General features: G+C 41.5%; 1 protein-coding gene across 12 annotated transcripts in view; it reads left to right on the forward strand.

Moving 5' to 3' along the window:
• The window catches only part of ppp1r9a (protein phosphatase 1, regulatory subunit 9A), a 58,356-nt gene that overhangs the window by 8,899 nt on the left and 28,287 nt on the right, over positions 1 to 21,170 (forward strand). For all 12 annotated transcript variants that reach the window (XR_004895369.1, XM_035993093.1, XM_035993095.1 and 9 more), the window contains exons 3-5: positions 11,852 to 11,984; positions 12,740 to 12,860; positions 19,653 to 19,757. Coding sequence is in view for 11 of the 12 variants with exons in the window: in XM_035993093.1 (XP_035848986.1) it covers positions 11,852 to 11,984; positions 12,740 to 12,860; positions 19,653 to 19,757 (359 nt within the window). In the remaining variant the exon portion in view is untranslated. The remainder of the gene's footprint in view (positions 1 to 11,851; positions 11,985 to 12,739; positions 12,861 to 19,652; positions 19,758 to 21,170) is intronic.

The following is a 21,170-nucleotide window of genomic DNA, read 5'->3' on the forward strand; positions in this document are numbered from 1 at the left end:
TTTGCAGCAGTAAACAACATGCTTTAGGTTGCGATTTTTCCTTTTTATGCTATTCTTTTAATCAGTCTATTTTTATTTTTTTTATTTTCAGCCTGTTGGCACGCAAGTGATGTGTTTGCTGTGTGTGTACACTTTTAAAATGTGAGGGCAACAGTGATTTGTGAGGTTCATGTATAAGAGATTTGGAGCCAACACAAACATTCCACAAGTTGAGGATCAATCCTATTAACATGCTGTAACGAAGCAGAACAATTAGCCCAGTTATTCTGAGGAGAAAATGTGATGTCGGCTCACTAATTACCCTGCACTGTCTCTGCAATGTGTGTCCTTTTGCCTCTTTCTCTTTTCCTCCCTCTTAGGACTCACCCCACGTACATGAAAGCGCACACAATCAGAAGTATACATTTTCAATGAGGAAATTAGTTCTTACATCATCCGGCTCAAACATAGCATCACATGTGATATAAATGTATGTTTTTGGTAATATATTTAACAAATACCAAAAATATTCTTTTCTTGAGATCAATTTAGCAAATTTATTTTAATCCTACAGTGAAAGTGAGCACTACAAATCTTGTTGTCCCATTTCAGTTGAACAGACGGGGAATATGCTCCTCTGTTGTCATTTCAAGGCTTCTGTTTTCTATGAAAAGGACAGACGCTCGTTGATCATATGGAATATTCAAGAGAGGCACTGCCCCCCCTATACGCAGACGCACATGCACAATTAGACATGCACCCCTCCCACTTCTCCGTCATATGCCCCCCTCCTCTCAGCACACAAGGAACAAACAGAGTTCTGTCTTTTGTTCGCCTTTATATTAAAAGAGACAAAGCTATTTTCTCAGCCCTCTGCCCCTGCACGAGTCAAGCTTGACCCCTGTGGGAGGAGATGGCAGAGAAGACCATCAAAAAAAAGAAAAAAAAACTGCCGTGTTATAATCTAATACTCAACGTTCCCTCCCTTTCATGTAATATTTCTTGGTCCTGCCCCGTAAAGCGGATAAATATAATTTCAACATCCCAGCTTTGAAAGCTTAATTAATTTTAGAAATCATCATGGCAGCCCCAGGGAGAAGATGACACACAACCAGCTTTTGGCAACATTTTGTAAACATGCACACTGACTTTTGTTTGATATAGCTAATAAAAGGTCCAGATGCTCAAAGAAGCATGTCATTGTGTTGACTTCACTAGTGTTGAATTAATAAATCTAGTTTTAGCCATGCTAGCGGCATGTGGCAGTGGATGGCTGTCGGTTGGTATGGCAGTCCACCACTTTGGTCCAAAATGAAATATCTCAACAGCTATTGGAGTGATTGTCTGTGCAATCGTGGTCCCCAGAGGATGAATCCTACTGACTGGTGATCGTCTGACTTTTCATCTAGCACCACCACGGGTTGACATTTTTTCAAGTGAAGTGTCTTGACGACTACTGGATGGATTCCCATGAAATTTGGTTCAGACATTTATGATTCATGGACATTTATGGGATAAAGTGGATAAATCCTAATCACTTTGGTGATTCCCTTACCTCTACTCTAGCGCCACCAGCAGGTCAACGTTTTCACGTATCCTGTGAAAAATCTCGACCTACTCAATCTACTAGGATTGGCACAACATTTTGTATAGACATTCGTGGTTCCCAGACGATTAATCTTAATGACTTTAGGGGTTGCCTGTCTTTCGTATAGTGCCACCATGAGGTTTACACTTGTGGCTTTGAGTGAAATGTCTCAACAACTATTGTATAGATTGCCATGAATGTTGGTTCATATATTTATGCCTCCCTCAGGATGAACTGTAATAATTTTGGTGATCCCCTGACTTTTCATTGAGTGCCATTATCAGGTTAATATTTTGTTTATTGTCCAATTGGTTCATGCCCAACCTGCAGAACTAATCAGACTCAGTTGTGTTTATTGCTAATTACCAATTGTTTGCAGCTCACATGGTAAACTAAGATGGTGAACATGGTAAATATTATACTTTTAGTTTTTTTTTATTAATGATTACTTCCACATCCTTTCACTCATCTGTAACATCCTGACTGACCCAGTGAGATGCGACTGCTTTGAGCTGCCCGAGGTGACGGCAGGCTGCTCTCCCGAAGGCACTGACCTACAGAAGAGAATCAGATCTCATGTTCATTCAAGCAACTGGTTTTTATCTTTGACAATATAACCTCTAGTCTGTTTTTTCACTCAGAGGCATATAGATTGATGTAGTAGTATTGAAGTAGATTCAATTTAGTAGTAGTCACACTTTTTATGTCCTGTTGTCGAAGTATGTTCTATGCAGCTGAAAGGTATGGCACACATCTCAGCCAGTGTTCAGTTCCCCTGTGTATTTCTTGATCACAAACATATCCCAAAAGCTTTTAACCATCTCACACTTGTTACAGATATCTTTGCATGCAGTGTTTTTCTCTTTGTGGATCCGAACCCCAGGAGTTTGACAGAAGAACGTGTCTTCTCCCTCTGCACGCAGTGTGCTGTGTCAGTCTCCTCTTGTTTTCCTCTCTCCCTCTCTACATGAATGGCTTTAGGATTGTTTTTTTTCAGTGATACCTTTTGTGCCTGTAGAGACACTGCATGTTCATCAGACACCGTGACAGATCCATGACATCTTAATGGAATTAGGCAGATGTGATCTGAGCACCAGTTCACCGGCCACTGAAGTGGTTCTGTAATCAGCCCCTCCACTTCACATGCTGTCTGTGACTGTATCACAGACTGGCGTTTTGTCCATTAGATTCTGCTACTGCACCGTTAGTGGAATGCTGAGTAGCACAGATATGAGCTCAGAGCCATAATCGATATGATAGATGTGTGTCGCTCCTCTTCTCTGTGGCAATGGTTTTGGAGCCACAAGACATTTTTATGGATGTCTTTTTCTAGATGTTTTGACTGGAGTGGTGTTCTGTAACAGGGATGGTTGTGCTTATTCTTTTTATGTACCTTGGAGATTTAGTGTTCTGTATTTAAAAGGATGTGAGGTCAACACTTAAGATCAGTGGTTCCCAAACTTTTTCACGTCAAGGACCCCTAAACTGGCACCAAACCGGACCAGGGACTCCCATTATATAGGACTTCTGCTTTTAGTCAAAATAGTGATACATTCTGTCGTTGTGTTACTTGAGGATGGAATTATAGTGAAAATAAATGATTCCCCTTTTTGCTGGGGACCCCCTGGAACCCCGTCAAAAAACTTTGAAAACAAATGACTTAGATGACTCATTTGCCTGAGGGACGGGGACCAGAGCAGTGGCCAGGGGTGGCACGGGCCCCCCTCAGGAATCTGGCCCCCCATTTCAGAGACAGAAGGTGATAGGTAGTTGGCTTGTTAGTATTACAGGCCTACTTGGTACAGGTCCAGGGGGCCCTGGACCTAACCTGATGCTTCAGATGGTTTGTTACACAGAACCAACTGAGAAGCATCATTGAGATTGGTGATTGGATGAACCATCTGTCTATCAAATTCTAGCCAAAGCTAGTTAGGATAAGAGCGAACACATCTTTGCCTTCAGTGCCGTTCTTTGCTCTTCTTTCAATGAAGAAATACTCTCCAGTTCTGATATAACTGATGCTATTGCAGCATCAACGCTAACCACTTTAGGAGCCGCCATCATTGTTTTAAACAAACAGTCACCTCTCCGTGTCGTCACGCACACCTAAACAACGCCCATAGTTGCCAGTAGCTCAGGACGCTAATTGATCTAGGTGTCTTCCTCCTGTATCGGAGGAGTGGGGGACTTTGTACATGTCTGTGTCCATGGGCCCATTGTCTCATAATCTCTTCATGGCTACAAGCTATTTGGAGTTACAAATTATTTATATAATTTCATATTAGAAAATATAAAGTATTATATATTACAGTATATAAAGTTTGGCATTAATTTATTACACTCATAAACAATGTAACTATTAATAATGTACAGTGTGTTATTGCTATTACTGCTTTACTGTATCCTCAGTCTGGCACAACTTTCTAAACCCACCCCTGCCTCAGACTGATTTAAATCCCACTATAGACACTTGGTTGCAAAGACAACCTACTCACATTTTCCTTGTGTACTTTTGCTGTATGTGAGTTTGCAACTCAGACGGCAGTACATCAAACCAATTCAGAGACTCATCTTGTACTTAACTGGAGCATGAAAGAACATAAAGACAAAGTTGCTGATGCTTAAAAACAGAAAATGCCAACTAGCACCCTCCAAGTGCCGTTCCACAGACTTGCCAGACATTTTGAACCATTGGGAGTTTGTTTGACTGCACTTAATACAGTACATGACAACAACAAGTCTAACCTCCCTACTGTGCATGCCTGTTTAAATCCAAGTTACATGCATCAACAGTAAAATGTGATTCTAACATCATCCTTATCTGGAGCATCACCTAATACAGTCTTGTGCTTCACAAGCTCAAATGAGATGGCTTTCAGCCAGGGACTTTCTGACTGTGTTTTTGATGGATAGGATTACTCTACTTAAGGGCAGTCTGTCTTTCTGGATGATGGTATATGTGCAACAGCATTGCTCGAATTTTGGAACCAATACTGACATGGGTTTTGGCAATGTCATTTATAAAAAGTATTTGAGGCCTGAAGCAGCTTCGCTACAGCTTAGCCACCTTCAATATAGTCTAGTGTTGCAATATAGTCTAGTGTTGCAGTGGATGCCTTTTCAGTTAAAAATCAATTTTGCAGATACATAAGTCCTCTTTGTTTTAATCATTCCCAATAATCTATAAAAACTCATAACACTGATTAACTGCTGCTAAATGGTATTTTGCCATATTATTTCCAATACAGATCTTTCTGTATCTGTATATCTCTTAATTACTACATTCTTTAGCACCCAATTGGTCTCCTTCCTGTCCTGAAATCTGATGTTTTTCCTCTGCAAGCTGAGTGAAACTGGTTGCCAGCTTCCTAATTATGCAATCTGTGGCTGGTCATAATGGGAGAGAGCAGGGTATTGTTGGGAGAGAGTTCCGACACTGCTACAGCAGCAATATAACAGCTGACATTTTGGTTAGACCAGCAAAAACAGCAGCTGAGCTATGTCAGACTGACAGTCATGTATTTTGGTTAAGCTTCTTTTTTGGGGGGGGGCTTATCCAAAAATGTACTAACTAGATTAAGATAAGATAGATATAGATAAATTAACTAGATTCCTTACAAATCATCTAGTTGTAGAGAAACTTGTGTGATGGCTTTATATCTTATGCAGTTATCGAGCCAGTCAAGCCAAGATTTTTCCTTCCTCTTTTATCTCTGACAGGTACAACTACTCCAAACTCGGGTGTTGGGTATGTGCTTATTTGTGCGTGTATGTAGCTTAGTCACTCCATTATTAATGCAGTGGTGTTTTTGTTTGCTTGTTTCGGTGCCACCGGATCCTCCCCAGGGGATGCATTTTTAATGATCCAGGAAAGGCGAGACATGCCATGAGGTTTCTGAGGATGGTCAGTTGCCACACAGTGGACGGTGTCATCACGAACCATGATACAAACCCCACCAACCCAATCTGGTTCCCCACTAATGATGTCATCAGCGTGCTGCCAGTTTTTTATTGCCGTTAAAAAACTGCACAGAACAGAGTGTCTCAGTGACACAATGTTCTCTGTGTTTGCTAAGCCGTTGCTAAAGACAGTTCAGACTGCTCCGCTGTCACCATGTCCTTGTTTGTAGTCAGGAACATGATTAAGGTGAACTGTCTGAATTTAAACTTACCAACCCTTTCAAGTGATTTCTGTCCTGAGATCTGTGCCACAAACAGAATTACTGCAGATCACACAGAGTGGCTATTATGATGTGTAACAATATGAATACTGACTGTGGTCCCGAACACTGCCAAGTCATTGTTGCAGCATAATGAAGAACATATCATAGCAAGTGGGCATTAGAGCATCAATACTGTAACAAGCAACATGTTGTTATGTTTCCTCTGATTGCAGCCTCCTACTCACTGTACATGACCAAGACATAAAATAAAGCAGGACATTGTCTGCAGCCATTCAGTTGCAGTTGTTTACTATGCTCTGCTGGCCCCTCGCTCTCTCTTGCCCTCACTCGCCCTCACTCTCTGTGTCCCTCATCCTGTAGTTGGCCAGTGGCTTAATTTGTTAGAGGGAGTCATGGCACCCAGTGGTATTGTGCCATAAACAGTGGACTGAAGTGCATTTTTTGAGGGGGGAAAAACAAGCCGGCCACAGAAACAGCAGCTGAAAAAAGCTCTGGAACTACTCTAATTAAATCTTAATTACATTATGAGAAGAGTACATATTAGCAGTGGATATATCTAAAATATTTGAAAAAAGACCACTTATATGAACAGTATGTGTCTACTTTGTATGCAGGAGATACTTCAGTTAAAAAAAGAAATGCTGACTTGTTAGATTTTGGCACTCCCCGACATGTCAAAAGTCAGTTTCACTTCCTGAGATGAGGGGTGATGTATGCCAAGAAGACAGACAGGTTGTCCTTGAATTGACTGTAAAATCTGCATGTTCTCACTTATCTTTATATATAATGGGTTACTGAATGTTTCTGTTTGTTTGTTTCTTTTTATCACTTCGTCCCATCACCACCTCTTTATATCTGTCTCTCTCTGTCTGCTCTCATGAGACATTAATTCATTTCCATCATGAGCAAGTGTCTCGTCCCCTCAGCATCCAGACACTTTTTTTTAGCACCTGTCAGCTCTCCAGCACGGTGTTGTGTGAGTGGGTCGGTGACCACAGGTAGAAGTAATGGAATGCAAATGTGCTGAGCTGTTGCAGCAGAGCAGACTATGTGTGTCTATGTGTGTGCGTGTGTCAGGCTGTAGTTAATCCACTGCAGGGTTTGCTGGTCTCGTGCCACAGCAGTAGGAACATTTCTTCTGGGTTTTCCAGTCTCGTATTGCCTTGGGCAGTGTCCGCTGTCTGAAAGGCGCAGTGCGGGCGCCTCCACTGGCACGAACATACCGAAGGCCCAGTTTAATACCATCAGAGGCAGTGGGCCGGGCATGGGCGCCATGCTGTGACATCTAAGGCAGGGACTCAAACAACCCTGGAGCAAATTACCCCAAGCCTTGCCCGCTTTTCAGCTTTTCTCTTCTTCTTTTTTTTATTTTCATTTTTTTTATTTCTTATTGCCTGTTTCACTCTACAATAGCCTCACTGTCTGCTGATGCTCTAATCCATGAATCATATGAGTCACTCTTTCTCTCTCTGTGGATATTGCCTCCCATCCTCTGTAAACTTGATTCTTCCTGTTCATTTACTACTCCTTCATTTTCTCACCATCTTACAGCTTCCTGCAACTCTGTGTCAACTCATTTGTCCTCTTTTTTTTGTCTCCGTGTCTCATTTTACCGCCCCTTCCTCTCCTCCCCATGTACTCCCCAATAATGTTATCTCCTTTTTATACTGTTTTCTCCTCCAGCCTTACCCCCATGCTCTGTTGCTCCCTCTTCCTCTCCTCCCCCTGGGGCTTACTGAGCCCTTGGTTAATCCCCGCTCCTCTGTCCCTGAGGCTAGGCCAAATGCTATCCAGACAGAATGACGGACATTATTTGGCTGAGAGGTTGTCATCTAGCACCATAGGCAATTAGATGAATCTTGATTCAGGACACCAGCTTGGCATCGTCTACATGTATGCATGCTTATGCAGACCTGTACCTGCAAAGAAACTTTAATTGGCTGTACATACATGCACACAAATCTTGCATGCATACTCATACTGTTATCATTCAAATACTTAATGTGCAATTTTAGCATACATACTCAAGCACCCATATGCAAAAACAGGGAGAGCAAGAGGCACTTGTACTGAGTGAGAGGGCTCAGCTTTATTAAAGTTAGTGGCTGAGAGCATCTGGGGGCATCTGCAGAATTACAGCAGCTGCAGCAGCATCCACAAATGACATTACAACTGCATTTCAGAAGAGTCAAACCAAATCCCTCTATGCTCCTGCGAGGCCTGGAGATCAGATAACAACACTGCCAATCTGTGGATGCCCAAGCAGAACTGCTGTCTGCACTTAAGTACCAGTACCTCCATTGTAAGGGGTCTTATTACTGACAAAACGCAAAAATGTGTGTGTTTGGTGTCAACGGCATCGATCAGTGTGTTGTATGGATTAAAGATGAGGATTACCTCAGAGTCCATAAAATTATTTAAGACCCTACTTTATGATTTTAAGTTATATGGCCAGCCATCTCAAAATAAGGCACTTTTATGCAATCCTAACATTTTGACTTTCTGTTGACACAACAGACAAAGACAAGACAAGCTTTTTTCATCCATAATGCATTAAACCTAAAAGAAATTGCAGGCAGCGTAGATAAATATATTTACATGGAAATGGTTGTGTGTTGTGTTTAATCTCTCAAACTGCTAATACAATTCAATTCCAGGTGGGCACCACATGGGTATACGGCCCATTGTACTTCCATATTCAAGTTGAGCATAATGACCTGCCTCAGCACACACCAACTGTACTTGAAAGTGAAAATTTGTAGGTGTTTGTCATCTTTTGTTCGTCAAGATTATAGGCTACATCCTGTCTAAGAAGAGAAATGTAAAAAAGTATACTCATAGTAAAACCCTAAAAAAGACATCAATTGAATCAGTAATCAGTCTGCACTGGTTGACCTTCACACAGCAATCTCTTCTACCTTTTTTATCCCTTTTTACGCCAGGGGGATTTTTGAGCTGTGTCTTTGGGTGCCTTAATATGTACCAAATTGACTGAACATGGCCTTTCCTCACTAGAAAACCAGGTGGTGTTCGGACAATCTGGAGATTGTAGTTCCCGTTTAGAGCCCGATAACCGTCAGGATTTTTACTTATGCTCTAGAGCATTGGTGAAAAGGCAAAGGATCTTGTCCATCCTTTGCCTTTTCAGTTCATCTGTCTCTCACATTCTTTGGAATTCCCTCTCTTGCCTTTTTCTTATCTATCTCCATCACTGTGCCTCCTATGTCTCTTCTTTGCTTGCCTTCTCTCATGGATCCACACTCATCTGTCCTCATCTCTCTCCATGACCTCTCTCTCTCTACCTCTCTCTCTCTCCCTCTCAAGTGACTGACCACATGCTAATGTGTTTGTAGATAGCACACAGTGACTTAGAGGGGCCATTAAAGAGCGTACTTACTGCCAATGGTAGCATCACATCCAGGACGTCCCGAACAAGGCAAGTGCTGGTGTTAGCATTCATCAGCAGTGTGTGTTTTTGTGTGGGAAAGAATAACAATCAACTCTAGCAGCATCAAGCTACATCAATGTGCCCAAGCTGTGTGTACAACCAGCACAGTGTCTCTTAAACAGAGTGCCATTATTCACTGTACTTTGTTGCATCTTTATCATGTGGTAGATATTAGTCAAATCCATGCCACAAACCCTACAGCATGACTACTCCGCAGCGCTGTGGTAACTAAAAGAACAAATGACAATAAGTTTGCCCTCATTATCGATAACTTTCACAGTTCCAACAATACTAAAATGTTGATGAGAGAAGCCAGCATTGCTTATTGACAATCCAGTCAATGCATGTAATGTGACATAACGCCTCATTGACCTCTTTCACCCAATTCAAAGAGGACAGGGCACAGAGATAGGCAGTGACTGACTTGCTCAGTGACACTACAGCAGGGTGGATGTGGTAAAACTCTTTGGGCATGCAGCGTTGTTTGATGATTGACTTCATCAAACTAAATGTGTAATATTCCTACTCTGAAATTCTTGCTTGTAGGAGACAGCACTGTGTGGCAAATGTCACTAGTTTCTCAGATTTTAATAATAGCAGCTGCAATCAGTGTGGGTGTTCAGTTGGTGTCTGACTGAGAAACAGACAGCCGGGTTGATGCCTATATCATCATCCAAGCGTGCCTATGCACATATCCACGTAAACACTTTGCATGCCCTTGCACCGCTTTATTCGGCGCCAGCATCCAGCTTTCTGCAGAACCCTGAGCTACAGACATGAGTGACAACAGCATGCATGTTTGAGTCTGCTTGTGCACAGCTCTCTCACCTCCTCCCCCTCCTCTACGGTGCAGAGAGCAGTGGGAGCGCTTGGCAGGGATGAGATGTGAAGTGACGGTTGACTCTTGCTGTGGAGGAGAGGCTCCTACGAGGACCACGCATTATGTTTCTCTACACTACAGTTTCCTGTTGGTTAAGGGGCTGCTTTGTGGTGGTAGTTGTATTTTGTTAGAAGTTCCAACAGTGTTGTCAGCTTTGTTGTGTAGATAATGCATTGGTTTGGAACATAAGAATATGTGCCTTGTCATATTTGTAGGTATACAGTGCCTGACAAAAGTCTTTATTGTGAATACACAAACATGCTACAATAACATCAGAGCATACGTAAAGTCATGGTGCCTTGGGAAAAAGAAAATGAGCTTGAAGGACTACATCCATACGTCTCGGCAATGACTCAAATAACGTATTGATGAAGTCATCTGGAATAGCAAAGAAAGCAGTCTTGCAGGACTCCCAGAGTTCTTCAAGATTCGTTGGTTTCATCTTCCAAGCCTCCTCCTTTATCTTACCCCAGACATGCTCAATAATGTTCATGTCTGGTGACTGGGCTGGCCAATCCTGGAGCACCTTGACCTTCTTTGCTTTCAGGAACTTTGATGTGGAGGCTGAAGTATGACAAGGAGCGCCATCCTGCTGAAGAATTTGCCCTCTCTTGTGGTTTGGAATGTAATGGGCAGCAATAATTTGTTGATACTTCAGGCTGTTGATGTTGCCATCCACTCTGCAGATCTCTCGCACACCCCCATACTGCATGTAACCCCAAACCATGATTTTTCCTCCACCAAACTTGACTGTTTTCTGGGTGAATCTTGGGTCCATGCGGGTTCCAACAGGTCTTCTGCAGTATTTGCAGCAATTGGGATGCAGTTCAATGGATGATTCATCAGAAAAATCAACCTTCTGCCACTTTTCCACTGTCCATCCTTTCACCAAGCTGTGGGCCTTTGCAAATGCAACACACTTTTTTAGTTGTCTTCTGTTTAATGCTGGTTTGTGAGCACTAATTCGGCCATGGAGACCACTGCGTGAGAGAATTCGACAAACTGTTGTTATAGATACAGGGGTTTCTGGTGGCCAGCCCAGAAAAAGGGCTGGCCCTGGACTGTCGAAGCAACAAACGGTCCTCTCGAACAGTTGTCTTACGGGGTCTGCCTGACCTGGACTTGTCATGAACTTCACCAGTTTCTTCAAATCTTTTTCTTATCCTTTCCACTTGACGTTTGGATACATTGAAGATGTCTGCCACCTCAGCAGCAGACTTGGTCTTCAGGCTCTTGATGATCAGCACTTTGGTCTGTGGTTGAATCTTTGGCATGTTGTGAGAGGTCAGGTTGCACTTCACATGAAGGTCTGGTGTGCTGGAGTTCTTTTTATACACACCCAGGAATGTGTTAATTACAGTATTTGTCACAGGTGAAACTCTAATCTGTGATTGGTTGAATCATATAAAGACACGACAAGACTTTTGTCCAAGGCAAATCTGACCTTTCTGTCCTAATTCAATGATAAAACTCAATGAATGATACAAAACTTTATTTTGGTCTAATAAGCATAATCCAGAAGCCTTTGCCTTTCATATAAGCCATTTCTGATTCCAATTGATCAACTACAAGTCAAGTTATTATTTGTTGTTCCTACAACTTAGATAAGCGACAAGACTTTTGTCAGGCATTGTATATCTCCTTTATAAAACTTCCTTAAGCATCCAGAATCATGCTTCTGAGGCGGTTATTTCTATCTCTATCATGTGAGCCAACTTCTATATTTGATTTTGTGTGCTAAAGTCCGTTAACTCCTTGTGCTCCGTCTCCAGGTGTTCAACACCTACTCCAACGAGGACTATGACCGTCGTAACGAAGAGGTGGATCCTGTGGCCTCCTCCGCAGAGTACGAGCTGGAGAAGAGGGTGGAGAAACTGGAGCTTTTCCCAGTGGAGCTAGAGAAAGGTGGGAAAGAAAATCTAAGAACATCGTAACGAGGAGGTGGATCCTGTCAGTTACCCAATATACCCAGTAGATAGAATCACTTGCATATAGGATGTCACTTTTCTTTAGGTATGATATTCTATTCTATTTTCGCCTTTTTATCAAAAAGGTTGTTTCTTCATTACTTTTCTTTCAGTATTTCTTTATCCACCCCCCCCCCCATTTAATTAACGATAAGATTGTATTATGCAGAAGTTCACTACAAATCTCCTTTGATCACAATAAAAGATATTGTAGTACACAGTTTGTCCTAATTCCCCAGCATGAGCTGTTGAGGTTTTCCTGTGTTGAAATCCAATATTGCCAAGAACCTGAAATAGAATGACTTTACATCATAGGATTTCACCATCCACTCACTGTTACGTAACCCTAACAACTCGTGAATAATTAATGCAGAATCGAGACGGACGAATGCTACGCTGGAAGGGAATTTCCCATCCAGCACATTTCCTAATCATCTGAAGGCCACCCTGCCTATAGTATATGTCTCCTCCTCCATTAATAAATCAACTGTTCTTTTGTGGAGTGTATTCACCTATCCATTGTTTGCATGTATCCCTCAGTCCACCTGACATCAGTTTACTAGGACCCATTTTGGGTTTGTTCCAAGCTCATTGGAAAGTTAGAAAATGGAGGCCCTTAACCCATCACACACATCCACACTCAGACTTTAACTCTGTGTGTGTGTGTGTGTGTGTGTGTGTGTGTTTTTCCAGATGATGACGGCCTGGGGATCAGTATCATCGGGATGGGTGTCGGCGCTGATGCAGGCCTGGAGAAACTGGGCATCTTCGTCAAGACCGTGATCGAGGGCGGAGCTGCTGAGAGGGACGCCAGGTGAGATTTGTTTTCTTATTGGACATCACACATATTACTGAGTGATACGTCTGGAGACACATTAAAGCAGATTAGAGAGCATGAAAGCTCGTTTTCTTGTTTTTCTTGTTTTGGCTTCCATATTCTATGTCACTAGGTGATGTGTGTGTGCGTGTTGTTGCGAGGGAGAAACTGGTTTGTATTTGTGCATTAAAAAGCGTGAACAGTGCAGAGTAAACCAGCTGTAGAAGAGGAGATGACAGCTTCCCAGCAGGCGAGCTGCGGTTTTCTGCCTCTAAAGTGTCAGCTTCTACCTATTATTGTGTCTGTGTGGTTCAGGTTCCTCATAAACAGATTTAAAGACCGAAAAACACTTCCACTCCATACGGTCTATGTATGAGAGCAGTAAGGTTCAGGTTCAATTCAGTTCTGACAACGTGACATCATGACTTTGCATAAAAGCATATGAATTGGCGTGTCATACATATGCCACATCATGAGAACCAGTCTGGTTCTGAGCTTGTAGATCTGATCCCTTTTTCTTCTCATGTGAACTAAGTTTTACTGTTCTTAGTTCTCCACAATCTATCCAATGTATTTGCTGTTTTGTTAACAATTCTAACAGAGCTATTTTGAGGCTGTTAGAATTGTTAACTAAACAGCAAATACATTCTAGAGAAACTATGCTTGCTTACATTTTCAGCCACGCTAGCGACGAGGTTCCTGGGATGGCATTGTCGGTCTGTTGGTTGGTCCTCTGCTTTGGTCCAGACTACCAGGAAATTTCGCACAATGACATTAATTTAGGGACATCCTGCTGGCCGTGTGGTTAAGACGATGCAATACAGCTGCAATGTGTCTGGTTCGGTTCCAGTTGGAGACCTTTTGTTGTCATACCCCTCTTTCTCTCCACACATTTACTGTTTGGATCTACAGTATACTGTCATCTATTCAATCATGCAAAAATCATCTTAAATAGAAGATGTATGTTGAATAATGACTAAATACATAAACTTGGACAATTGTTAGATATTTGGATTGGACATTTATACAGTTGGACTCTTGCGTACAGTAAGTACATATTAGTGTTCATTAACCCACTCGCTCGGTGATCCTGCAAGTTTATACAAAAAAAATAGTGTACTAGTGTACAGTGCCTGACAAAAGTCTTGTCGCTTATCTAAGTTGTAGGAACAACAAATAATAACTTGACTTGTAGTTGATCAATTGGAATCAGAAATGGCTTATATGAAAGGCAAAGGCTTCTGGATTATGCTTATTAGACCAAAATAAAGTTTTGTAACATTCATTGAGTTTTATCATTGAATTAGGACAGAAAGGTCAGATTTGCCTTGGACAAAAGTCTTGTCGTGTCTTTATATGATTCAACCAATCACAGATTAGAGTTTCACCTGTGACAAATACTGTAATTAACACATTCCTGGGTGTGTATAAAAAGAACTCCAGCACACCAGACCTTCATGTGAAGTGCAACCTGACCTCTCACAACATGCCAAAGATTCAACCACAGACCAAAGTGCTGATCATCAAGAGCCTGAAGACCAAGTCTGCTGCTGAGGTGGCAGACATCTTCAATGTATCCAAACGTCAAGTGGAAAGGATAAGAAAAAGATTTGAAGAAACTGGTGAAGTTCATGACAAGTCCAGGTCAGGCAGACCCCGTAAGACAACTGTTCGAGAGGACCGTTTGTTGCTTCGACAGTCCAGGGCCAGCCCTTTTTCTGGGCTGGCCACCAGAAACCCCTGTATCTATAACAACAGTTTGTCGAATTCTCTCACGCAGTGGTCTCCATGGCCGAATTAGTGCTCACAAACCAGCATTAAACAGAAGACAACTAAAAAAGTGTGTTGCATTTGCAAAGGCCCACAGCTTGGTGAAAGGATGGACAGTGGAAAAGTGGCAGAAGGTTGATTTTTCTGATGAATCATCCATTGAACTGCATCCCAATTGCTGCAAATACTGCAGAAGACCTGTTGGAACCCGCATGGACCCAAGATTCACCCAGAAAACAGTCAAGTTTGGTGGAGGAAAAATCATGGTTTGGGGTTACATGCAGTATGGGGGTGTGCGAGAGATCTGCAGAGTGGATGGCAACATCAACAGCCTGAAGTATCAACAAATTATTGCTGCCCATTACATTCCAAACCACAAGAGAGGGCAAATTCTTCAGCAGGATGGCGCTCCTTGTCATACTTCAGCCTCCACATCAAAGTTCCTGAAAGCAAAGAAGGTCAAGGTGCTCCAGGATTGGCCAGCCCAGTCACCAGACATGAACATTATTGAGCATGTCTGGGGTAAGATAAAGGAGGAGGCTTGGAAGATGAAACCAACGAATCTTGAAGAACTCTGGGAGTCCTGCAAGACTGCTTTCTTTGCTATTCCAGATGACTTCATCAATACGTTATTTGAGTCATTGCCGAGACGTATGGATGTAGTCCTTCAAGCTCATTTTCTTTTTCCCAAGGCACCATGACTTTACGTATGCTCTGATGTTATTGTAGCATGTTTGTGTATTCACAATAAAGTATAATTTCTACCGTACATTACTGTATTTTTGTATGCGACAAGACTTTTGTCCAAGCCAAATCTGACCTTTCTGTCCTAATTCAATGATAAAACTCAATGAATGATACAAAACTTTATTTTGGTATAATAAGCATAATCCAGAAGCCTTTGCCTTTCATATAAGCCATTTCTGATTCCAATTGATCAACTACAAGTCAAGTTATTTGTTGTTCCTACAACTTAGATAAGCGACAAGACTTTTGTCAGGCACTGTAAGGCAAGGCAAGGCAGCTTTATTTGTATAGCACATTTCAGCAACAGGGCAATTCAAAGTGCTTTACATGAAAACAGATTAAAAAATTAAAAACAGATAAAATACGAGAATAAAAGTTACAGTATAAAAAATTAAACGGATAAAAGCAGATAAAGTAGGAATTTCTCTTTATATGCTTATATAGATTGTCATACAGTGTCAACAATGCAACTTCAGTATAAGAAATTAACAGTTATTTAAAGAAAGGCAACATCAAAAAGATAGGTCTTCAGCCTTGATTTAAAAGAACTGAGAGTTGCAGCAGACCTGTAGTTTTCTGGGAGTTTGTTCCAGATATGTGGAGCATAAAAACTAAACTCTGCTTCCCCCTGTTTAGTTCTGACTCTGGGGACAACAAGCAGACCTGTCCCAGACGACCTGAGAGGTCCGGGTGGGTCATAGTGTAGCAGCAGATCAGAAATGTATTTTGGCCCTGAACCGTTTAGTGATTTATCAACCAGCAAAAATATTTTGAAATCAATTCTTTGAGGCACAGGTAACCAGTGTAAAGATTTCAGAACTGGAGTGATGTGATCCACTTTCTTGGTGTTAGTGATAACAAGTATGTAGTGTATACATAATGAACCACTTTCCAAATACTGTGCATCGTATTTTACTGTGTAAAATCCTACCGATGTGGACAGCAGTGTTGGTGTGCCAGTGTTGCTCTCAGTGACGTTCACTATTTAGACTAACTGTAAAAACAATCCATTTACAGTTCAGCCAGTTTCAACCTTGAACCTGTTTGCTGCTGACCTTTCCACAAACAGAGCAGGAGAGGGAAAAAAATCCTCTTTACTTGTTTTTTAAAATGTTTTGATAGTGTAGGTCAGTCACTTTAATGCAGTGTTGAAACATTATAACAGAGAATAATAGGAGAGAAATAAACTGAAGACTTGAGATATTAGTGATAAATACTGGATAACTTGTGCACATTCATTCCCCCTCCAAGTGCTATCTGCCTCATGCACACACTCAGCGGAGGAGTCACTAGCCAGAATGTAATTTCCTTCTATCATTACCCTTTCCAGCTATAGGGCACTCTCTGTCTCTCTCTTGCTGGGTCAGACTTAATGGTCTGACGCACACACTCACAGGCAGACAGTTAGATGGGCTTGGCTGTGGCCCACTGTCTTTACTAGGGTGAGATGGGGGTGATGAGATGAAGGTGTGTATGAGTTTTGCTTTATTAGTATGAATCTTCCTTCATTGTCATTCTGTTTTTGTTTGTTTGTTTTTTCCTGCTGCCTATTCTCAGCAGCTACAGTTGTGTTCAAAATAATAGCAGTCCAACATCACTAACCTCATAAATCAAATTTTTTTGGTAGAAGTGATATTTCTACATGGCAAATAATTTACTAGTAAGTGTTCAACCAGTGATCAGCTCCAGGAAAATCAAAGAAGACTTAAAGTTATCTGTGAGTACTGTTACGATCAGAAGAAGGTTATGTGAAGCAAAGCTATCAGCTAGAAGCCCCCGCAAAGTCCCATTGCTGAAAAAAAGACATGTACTGAATAGGTTGAAATTTGCCAAAGGACACATTGACTGGCCAAAGGAGAAATGGGGCAACATTCTGTGGACTGATGAGAGCAAAATTTTTCTTTTTGGGTCTAGGGGCCGCAGACAGTTTGTCTGACGACCCCCATGCACTGAATTCAAGCCACAGTACACTGTGAAGACAGTAAAGCATGGTGGTGCAAAAATCATGTTATGGGGATGTTTCTCATACTGTGGTGTTGGGCCTATTTATTGCATACCAGGGATCATGGATCAGTTTCAATACATCAACATACTTGAAGAGGTCATGTTGCCTCATGCTGAAGAGGAAATGCCTTTGAAATGGGTCTTTGAACAAGACAATGACCCAAAACACACCAGTAAGCGAGCAAAGATTGATGTTATGGAGTGGCCAGCCCAATCTCCAGACCTCAATCCCATAGAAAACTTGTGACATCAAAAATGCTGTTTCTGAGGCAAAACCCAGTAATGCAGAGGAATTGTGGAATGTAGTTCAATCGTCCTGGGCTGGAATACCTGTTCACAGGTGCCAGAACTTGGTCGACTCCATGCAACACAGATGTGAAGCAGGTCTCAGAAATAATGGTTATGCAACTAAATATTAGTGCAGTGATTCAAAGTAAAGCAAACCCTTGAGACATTTTTCAGTTTATACAGTAAATGTTTGAGTTTGTAAAGAAAAATGCAAATACTGCTATTTGTTTGAACAGCCTAATATTCATTTTTCTTCACTTTCTGTAAAGGTATAACACAAACTTAATCAATTTTGGTTTTGTTGGAATTAAAAGCTATTCTAAGGATTTTGAGCATTATTCACTTTTTTTAAACACACTGCTATTATTCTGAACACGACTGTATATGTCAACCAGCCTCAGCCACCTGAAGCCAAATTGAGATGTTAGATGCCGTGCAGGACAAAAAAGTGTCTGAGCTGCTGACTGGCAGACAACCAGCTCACTCTCTGTCTACCTGTCAGGCCTAATGTGTCTCTATACATCCATGTGGCAGCTCTGGTTGATGTGTTGGGTGTCACGGCTATAGAAAGTTCTGCTCTGCAGCTGCTGTATGTTGGGACAGACTGAACGAAGGAGCTGAAAGGACACTGGTTACTGCAGGTGTTGATGCAGCCATCAGAGGACATTGCTTGATTTAGAGTGTGAATTTGCAGGAAATTTGCTCAAATAGTAAACTACAATTTGCAGACGTTTACAACGGAAGGAAACGGTGTTGAGTTGGGAGCTCAACCTGTTCTAGGGACTAAAGAAAGGATATCTCTATTGTGAGTCCCTCAAGTTTGTGGAAGTGTTATTTTAAATCACTTCAGTACTCTTCCAACAATAAATGGCCCTAAGAAATTTAAATTGGGTCTATGGGCCCTTAAATTGTTCTTCCATCATGCAAATGTATTTCATATATTTAGAAATTGTGCGCGAGGCAGAATTTGTTTGTCTAAAGGCTCAGGATAAATGGAAGCCGTAATGGTGCATGCTTAGTGATCTCTGTAGAACTGAATAAAACTCCCATGAAAGAGTAACTCATTATCCTCTCAATTATCCTCATCATCATCACTCTCCACTAGTTGTGCTAGTATGATTCAACCATTTTATATCATAAAAATGTGATGATTGGACAAGATTGAAGTGTTATTAAATTGTCTATATTGAAGAGATTATTTGCATGTTGTTATTACTTGGATCAAATAAAAGCAGGATCTCTACAGTGAAGACCAGAGTGGTTTGTTGTAGAAGATAATGATATATGTGTGGTGCCTGCAAGCAGTGAAGTATTAGAACAATATGCTGTTTTGTTGACAAATAATGAGAGCATTATTAAAAATTCAAAGGTTTTGATGCAGATTTCCAAGTGGATTTATTTGAACATTTAGCAAGGACGTCTCTTCTAAGTGATTTGTTCTCTATTCCCCTGTCACGAGTAGTGGATCATCTGGAGTTTTATTTTCGGATCAAGAGATAAGTTGACCTCATCGTGTGCAGAGCAGAGCAGTGTTGTGTCGTGGCTCAGGGCGAAGGGCTAGCTGGCCTCCATGTCCTCAGTAGTCCTCCCAGTTTGTTTTGAGCCTCATCTCTTCTGTCTCTTTGTCAGTCAATAGTCTGAAGCTATCACAGTGGAAATTTGTGACCGCGAGAATGTTTGGCACTGTTGTAATGTAAAAAGAAATTTGAATATGCATGATAGGCCAGTTTGTTTGTCCCTTGTGCCTCTTCTAGTAGTGTTGCTGCATAAGTCATGCATTTTTTGAGACAAGTCAGGGACATTGTGTATGGGCTATATCAGCTTTTAGCTCACATGTACACACAGATCGTGAACACAGACTGTCACACTGGAATCACCAGTAAATCAAACACAAAGGAAGTGTTGAATGATGCTTTCGTGTGTGTGTGTGTGTGTGTGTGTGTGTGTGTGTGTGTGTGTGTGTGTGTGTGTGTGTGTCAGGATCAAGGTGAATGACCAGATTGTGGAGGTGGATGGGACCAGTCTGGTGGGCGTCACCCAGAGCTTCGCTGCCACCGTCCTCAGGAACACATCAGGAGTGGTCAGGTATGAAAAATTATTAGTCCCACATGTAATCTTATACTCCTATATTTTAGTACAAAAACAACTCTGCTACTTAGTTGAGATAACTTTAATATGGACTTTATAGAAACAGGACAGAGTGATGCCAGTGACTCCATGACTGTTAGAAGAGTGAATTTTCATTCAAGAAATGTATCAAGGTCAATTACATTGGAAGTTCAATTATTGTACTCCAGCATTGGTTGAAGCTTAAATATAAAATAAAATGTTAAGATCCAGTGCTTGATTAAATCCTTTTTTAAATTTTTTTATTGCATTCACACATAAGATTTGTATGTTTTCACCCGCTGATGAAGATCTTTGGATTACCATAAGATTATAGAAGTGTGTCAAGCAGCTATCAGCCCCAAGAACCAGACGTACCATCATACAGTATCAGACATAATTACTTACAAACTAAAGCCTCCTTTAAATTCAAGCAATGATCAGTGAGCTACAGTCTTCACTTTTCATTACAACTGGATGATACAATTCTAAGTGTTGCTCGTCCTGCTGTCATGGTGCAAAAGTTGCAAAACAGCTGCTTAAGCAGCCATGCTCAGTGAGATTTTGTTTGGCAGGCCTCTTAACGCCATTACCATATCTGAGATACTTGAAGATGTGGGAACACAATATGTGACAAAAGTCTGATGTGTTTGACAGTCAAGCAGTTTTTGGCAGGGGTTCGCTTAGAGCAGTGGGGAGCACACACACACACACACACACACACACACATACGCATGGCAGGAAGGCTTTAATGTGGAAAGCCAGCGCTGTCCTTGACAATGTTGTTAGACTGCCATCTTTCACTTTCAGTTGGTTCTTGCTCTTGTCTTTGTTTTTTCCTTTCGGATGTTTTTTTATTATCTTTTCTATTTCTGTTTCATCCCCATCATCTGATAGTGAGTATCTCCTGTCCTCCTCTCTGACTTCTCTTCTTACTCTTTATCATCTTATGTGCTGTTTTCACGCCTGTTTGCATTCCTGGGAACCTTTGTTTATCCTTGCTATGCTTCACTTTCTTTGAATTAATTGATCCATCCATATACACACTCCACACGGTAAGACACGTTACATTGCTGTTATATAATCCAAAAGCTTCAGTGTGGTTTTCAAACCATTCTGGTCACAATGTTCACTCTGAGAGTTGTGGATAGATGGGTGTGTGGAGAGTACAGTGCCCAGGGAAAAGCTGGTGGCTGAGCAAAGACATGTCCGACAGTATCAGAACAGATGATGTTTGCTGAGCTAATATTGACAGTGGGATTTTTCCACATACCAGGATGTGGCACTATAGGTAAGGCAGCCTTGAAAAGGATCCATCTATCACCTGTCCATCTATCTAGCAAGTATAGATAGATTGAAATGAGCAGTGCATAAAGCTGTATAGTCTAATCT

This window comes from Sander lucioperca, chromosome 16 (genome assembly GCF_008315115.2).
Source record: "Sander lucioperca isolate FBNREF2018 chromosome 16, SLUC_FBN_1.2, whole genome shotgun sequence".
Classification (NCBI taxonomy): domain Eukaryota; kingdom Metazoa; phylum Chordata; class Actinopteri; order Perciformes; family Percidae; genus Sander; species Sander lucioperca.